The sequence below is a fragment of the Mixophyes fleayi genome, chromosome 8, assembly GCF_038048845.1.
Source record: "Mixophyes fleayi isolate aMixFle1 chromosome 8, aMixFle1.hap1, whole genome shotgun sequence".
NCBI lineage: Eukaryota > Metazoa > Chordata > Amphibia > Anura > Limnodynastidae > Mixophyes > Mixophyes fleayi.
In genome coordinates this window covers 135,358,766-135,365,655 of record NC_134409.1, presented here as the reverse complement: position 1 = coordinate 135,365,655, position 6,890 = coordinate 135,358,766, and the positions used below count along the sequence as shown (strand labels likewise).

At 47.0% G+C, this 6,890-nt stretch overlaps 1 protein-coding gene across 1 annotated transcript; it reads right to left on the bottom strand.

Moving 5' to 3' along the window:
- Positions 1 to 838: 838 nt before the first annotated feature.
- On the bottom strand, positions 839 to 3,479 carry MRPS25 (mitochondrial ribosomal protein S25). Its single transcript, XM_075183699.1, has 4 exons — positions 3,301 to 3,479; positions 2,155 to 2,261; positions 1,475 to 1,562; positions 839 to 1,217 (listed from the first exon to the last, which is right to left on the bottom strand). The coding sequence occupies exons 1-4, from the start codon at positions 3,432 to 3,434 to the stop codon at positions 1,025 to 1,027; spliced, it is 522 nt and encodes a 173-aa protein (XP_075039800.1). The 5' UTR covers positions 3,435 to 3,479; the 3' UTR covers positions 839 to 1,024.
- Between the last annotated feature and the right edge of the window lie 3,411 nt (positions 3,480 to 6,890).

Here is a 6,890-nt window from a genome sequence, read left to right as displayed (position 1 = left end):
AGAACCGCTTACAGCAACCAATCAGATGTTTGTTTTCATTTTTTAAGCTGCAATCCCACATTTTTCTTGCTGTTCCCAAGTGAGTTTGGAAATTAGAGTTAAAAGTTACAATTATTTAGAAAGTGCATATTTTTTGGGAAATGAAAGGGGTTGCAAGATGATCAGCTGACTTTTGGCCAAGATTTGTGTAATATTCACCATTCATCTCTCCATCCACCCTGACAAAATCACCAGTATCCCAATAACATTCATACTACACAGCGTAGATGGTGTTACCTGGGAGCACTGTTTGATTTAAGTCATACACATCTCTTAGCAGTGAGGCCACAATGTTCCTCATCTTCATATCTCCGTTTACTCTTCTCAGAGGTGGATTTGCTGCCACCTCTCTGTCTTCTTAATGGTATTTTGCAAACTTTTTGTGCGGATATTTGTTTCCAGCCAGTTACCTTGCAGCCCTCCCATAAAAAGCCATTGTTGTGGAATTCCTCATTCCATATATCAAAGGTTGTGTATTATGAAGCTGAATATGACATGAAGTGTTTATACTTATTGTTATACGCCCACAATATTCTCTCTCACCCCTCTGTAGTAGGCAGCCGTGTTAGGAGGGAGGCGCTTTTTTAACAGACATAGTGACTGACAGCCTGGAGACAGGTCCGGCTTTGTGATCCGTATCAGATGCCATAAGGCACGGTGGGAGGAGCTTCAGCGCTCTATACTGGAATGGGGAGGTACAGATTTATTTTAACAGAGGTGCACAGCGCTTCTTTCCTTAGGAACCACTATTTTTTCACTGTGAAAGTGGATAAGAGCATTTACCAAAAAGTGGACAATGTAGACAGCAAAATAACGGAATTTAATTAAACCGTGTATATAAAAAGATATTCAAACACAAATTTACAAACCAGTAAGGAAAAAAAAAAAAAATGGACGGTGGGAGAAACTGTGGATTAGTTGTCGGAATAAATAAAGTACAGTGTTGACCCAACCCCCCCGGGTGCCTTCCATGTTACCGCCAGGCTCACACCTCCGTACCAGCTCTCTGTTTAGCTCTGTATTTCCCGGTCAGTTCCTTCGGTAGCGGGACCAGGCCCGGACAGGGTACCTGCCCCTCTACCTCACACATACACTCCCGCAGGTAGTACTTTTTGGGGCCAAAGTTGGCTGGATTGGACAGCACCATTTTTGCTTTTTCCTCTAATTCTAGTGTCTCCCTGTGTACAGAGTGAAAAGTAATGTTAGATGTCTCTACACCACTCACCAACCCAATTACAGGCATAACACTTTATAGGTCTTTAAATTCTTTCACTGCCATCATCCACCTGTATTTCTTATGAATTAGGTAAGACGGGACCTTGATTGTAAAAATGATAATGATCAATGTTTTTTTTAAAACAAATGATATAGTTTACACATTGTGTGTAGATGTTTACAGACATTTGCATTAAATAAAACAATCAAAATATCTTACTCGCTTTTTCCCAGGATTTTTTTCACGTGCTGTATAATATCCGTCCGACTTTTGTCCTCAATGTCAACCAGAACCTGCTCTCCGCCGTCTGCTTGAACAAAGACAAACACAGGATCGTGATAGACGGCTCACAGATTATAGAAAAGTGAAAATAACCCCTATTTAGAAGTGTTTATTTTAGCACATTATTCATCTACGTAAATTATTGTGCACAGAGTGCGTCAGTTTCATGATAGCTGAAAACAACCTGCAAAAACAATAAAACTAATTCATATAGCAAATGAAGTTTAAAAAAAAAAAAAATCCTTTCCAGACAAAAGGATAATAAATTTTTTTTTACTCAGAAGCCCTTTAAATGTAATTTTCATATCTGTATTTGATTTCTATAGTTGTCTGGTTTGAACAGAATCAAAACACTTCCCCCGAAGGTCAATAAGGAATGAAAAAATACTTTATCAGCCAGTAAAGGAGGGAGGAAGTTGTCAGTGAAAGACTACTGCTTCCAATATATGTCATGTTTCAGTATAATGAGATAAGGTTCATTAGTAAATCCTCCAACACATAAATTAGCCGCAGATAGGAGAAGTAACAGCATAGAGATTCAGTGGTCAACAGAACGGATTACTTCCTTGGAACAATGAAAAAGTGATTAAACAAACAATTAAGTAATCTGTACTCACCTAAATAAAACCTTAAGAAAGGAGATGGGGTCATGTTCTTGAACATCATAATCTGCACCCTGGGATTTTTATACTGGATTTGAGGAATGTGGAAAAACACAAACTTCCTGCAAAAATAAAACACTCATTAATTGTGATAGAATATATGTATCATGTATAGGTTTGTATCCCACAACCCCCATATACATCACTCCCATACACTTACTGCGTGTCACGCTCACCTAGTACAAATGCTGCAAATACTCTGGATTTGGATAAGATTCCTGGCACAAGACTGAGGACTCTGCCTCCAAAGAGCTTACAATCAATTTGTGGGTGCTCCTATCTCGGCACACAACTGCAAGTTTCCCTGCACCTACTCTGTACTCACCCTGTGACCACTAACACCAATATACTGACACTCACCCCATGCCCCCTGTGTACTCACAGTGCACCCACTCTATAATTACCCCATGACCTTACATTCATCTCTGAACTCACATTCGTAACCCCTGAGCCCTCACACTCACCAGGTGACCCCTGAGCCCTCACACTCACCAGGTGACCCCCTGAGCCCTCACACTCACCGGGTGACCCCCTGAGCCCTCACACTCACCGGGTGACCCCTGAGCCCTCACACTCACCGGGTGACCCCCTGAGCCCTCACACTCACCAGGTGACCCCCTGAGCCCTCACACTCACCAGGTGACCCCCTGAGCCCTCACACTCACCAGGTGACCCCCTGAGCCCTCACACTCACCAGGTGACCCCCGAGCCCTCACACTCACCAGGTGACCCTTGAGCCCTCACACTCACCGGGTGACCCCTGAGCCCTCACACTCACCAGGTGACCCCCTGAGCCCTCACACTCACCAGGTGACCCCCTGAGCCCTCACACTCACCAGGTGACCCCCTGAGCCCTCACACTCACCAGGTGACCCCCTGAGCCCTCACACTCACCAGGTGACCCCCTGAGCCCTCACACTCACCAGGTGACCCCTCACTCACCCGGTGACCCCTGAGCCCTCACACTCACCAGGTGACCCCCTGAGCCCTCACACTCACCAGGTGACCCCTCACTCACCCGGTGACCCCTGAGCCATAACACTCACCCGGTGACCCTGAGCCATAACACTCACCAGGTGACCCCTGTGCACTCACACTTACCTGGCACCCTCCCCATGCTCCCCTCGGGTGTTGTAATTGACCGTCATGATCTTGACATTGTTCTTGAAGACGATCTCCCCGCTCTGCAGGAACTGCAGAGTCCGGCGGATCGGGAACGGCCCTTTCATCGGCATGGCTGAGACTGGGCGCGGGTCACGCTGGGAAGTGTAGTCTCTGTGACTGGGGCATGCCGGGAATTGTAGTGTCTGAGTTTGGGGCATGCCGGGAAGTGTAGTATCTGAGACTGGGGCATGCCGGGAATTGTAGTCTCTGAGACTGGGGCATGCCGGGAGGTGTAGGCTCTGTGACTGGGGCATGCCGGGAAGTGTAGTCTCTGAGACTGGGGCATGCCGAGAAGTGTAGTATCTGAGACAGGGGCATGCCGGGAAGTGTAGTATCTGACACTGGGGCATGCCGGGAAGTGTAGTATCTGACACTGGGGCATGCCGGGAAGTGTAGTATCTGACACTGGGGCATGCCGGGAAGTGTAGTATCTGAGACTGGGGCATGCCGGGAAGTGTAGTATCTGACACTGGGGCATGCCGGGACGTGTAGTATCTGACACTGGGGCATGCCGGGAAGTGTAGTATCTGACACTGGGGCATGCCGGGAAGTGTAGTATCTGACACTGGGACATGCCGAGAAGTGTAGGCTCTGACTGGGGCATGCCGAGAAGTGTAGTTTTTGAGACTGGGGCATGCCGGGAAGTGTAGTATCTGACACTGGGGCATGCCGGGAAGTGTAGTATCTGACACTGGGGCATGCCGGGAAGTGTAGTATCTGACACTGGGGCATGCCGGGAAGTGTAGTATCTGACACTGGGGCATGCCGGGAAGTGTAGTATCTGACACTGGGGCATGCCTGGAAGTGTAGTATCTAACACTGGGGCATGCCGGGAAGTGTAGTATCTGACACTGGGGCATGCCGGGAAGTGTAGTATCTGACACTGGGGCATGCCGGGACGTGTAGTATCTGACACTGGGGCATGCCGGGACGTGTAGTATCTGACACTGGGGCATGCCGGGAAGTGTAGTATCTGACACTGGGGCATGCCTGGAAGTGTAGTATCTGACACTGGGGCATGCCGGGAAGTGTAGTATCTGACACTGGGGCATGCCGGGAAGTGTAGTATCTGACACTGGGGCATGCCGGGACGTGTAGTATCTGACACTGGGGCATGCCGGGACGTGTAGTATCTGAGACTGGGGCATGCCGGGCATTATAGGCTCTGTGACTGGGGCATGCCGGGAAGTGTAGTCATTCTGCCAGTCACACTGTAATCTGACTGAGATATGTATTAATCCACCAGACCTACTACTGCTCAGCCTATCAAGGGAACTACAAGAGTAGTACAAGCTCCTACCAGGTTATACTGTTATTATTATTATTAATTTTTATTTATAGGGCGCCACTAGGTGTCCGTAGCGCCGTACAGGGACAAACAAAGTTACAATACAAGGTGAGACAGCACAGTACAGTAAACAATAAGCACAGTAACCCGGTGAGCTCAAAGCACAGCTAGTGGGGCGGGGGAGAGGGGAAGGTCCTGCATACGACTGAGCCCAAGAGGGAGGGCCCGGATGACAGGGAAACCCCCAGAGGGGAGAGGAAGGAGCGAGAGGGGGGGGGGAAGAGGGTCCTCGAGTTAAGAGTGGTGAGGACAGGAGGAGGGATGACCCTGCTCAGAGGAGCGTATTCTTACTACAGCTGACATGTAAATATTGTTACTGAGTGATCCTGGTGCTTGTAAGACAGCTATTAGTGACAGGTATGATACACACAGTACAGGGAGAGATGTGTCACATGCAGGGGGTGGCAGAAGGATGGACAGGCTTAAATAATTCTCTTGCACAGTAAGGTACATAAGTAAAATATAAAAATATCCCAACTGATCTATCATATACAACCAAATGTCCATCCGTCTGGATGTTACAGTTCCCACATATATAGCTGGCCCTAATTACCTGTTAATACGCCATATAGCCCCACACCACCCCCATTACCACAGTACTTATCACTGGCTTGTGACGCTTCAGTTGAGCTTCTCCGCCTGGGCCTGACGAGGATCACATTACACCTGTGATTGGTTGGAGTGTTTTGGAGTTTTAGGACCAATGACAGCACTAAGATCATCAAGCGCCAGCCTTTAGTTTTCTCTCCACACGTGTGTCACTATGTGGGACAGTCAGACGTGGCATGTCTACTGATGACTTACCCATCCCTGCCCCCACCTCCATCCACAGTCACTCCAAACTGCCCCTCTCTTGGGTCTGACAAATATAGCTATACTAGTGACTAGTATAGTCCCTTAGATTGTAGGCTCCTTTGAGCAGGGACATCTCTCCTCCTGTCTTCACCACTTTTAACTCTGCTCTCCAGCTACCTAGCCCTCCTCCTCGAGGACCCTCTTCCCCCTGTCCCCTCTCGCTCCCTCCTCTCCCCTCTGAGGCTCTCCCTGTACACCCGTGCCCTCCCTCTTGGACTCCGTCGTTGGCGGACATTCCCCTCTCCCTTCCCCTGCCCCTTTAGCTGTACCTTGAGCACACTGAGTTACTGTGCTTATTGTTTACTGTACTGTGCTGTCTCACCTCGTATTGTAATTTTGTTTGTCCCTGTACGGCGCTACGGACACCTAGTGGCGCCCTATAAATAAAAATTAATAATAAATAATAATAATAGTCTATATATATTACTATGTAATAACTAATAAAGCTGCTACGTGACATTAAAATATATCAAAATCTGTATGTTACTGTGCTTAATAATATATGACTGGACTCAGCAGAATATTAGGAACATGTTAAAGAAAAAAAATGCAGGTGGCCCAGTGACCCAGCCCAACATAGCCCACTATGGGATCGGCCCAGTGAGCAGATGCCCCCCAGCCCCTGATGTCTGCATGCTTTTATGCATTGAGTTTCTGCCACATGATTGGCTGATTAGATACTTACATTAACCAGCAGGTGTTCAGGGAAAACTAACAAAGAGGACAGTGAATGTTTATATATTAGGATCAATATAAATACATACAATTGAGAGTAGTGTATTTATATACATTTATACATAGTTTATTTTTTTATTTATTTTAAGTTTTCAGCTGTATTTTGTTCAATGTTAAAAACAAAATACAGATTAAATAAAAATAATCCACCATTGTTTGTATTTTTGTCTTCAATGGCCAATAAAATAACATAACTTTACCTCTCATCTGTCCCAATTACATCAGGATAGTCCTGATTTTAGGGGACTACTCTGATTAGCCAGGAGCTTGTCCCGGCATGAGGGGCAGCTGGGACGTGTTTCCACTCTTCACATTACATACATGATGTGTGAGCAGTTATTGGTGCCCTCTTTATATAAGGGAGGATGGGAGGGAGATGTAGGTGGTTGGAGGGATATGCAAGCTATGCCCTCCATGGTGCTGGCCACGCCCCCACACATAGCTGGCCACACCTCTGGAGGGAGGGCACTTCTCACAATAAGGTCTTTATAATTTTCAGCCCTAGGCCCATGTGGCCCTTAATCTGGCCCTGGCTATGATGATGACACATCAGAACTTTGATCATTGTATTTCTGTACAGCTACTCTGG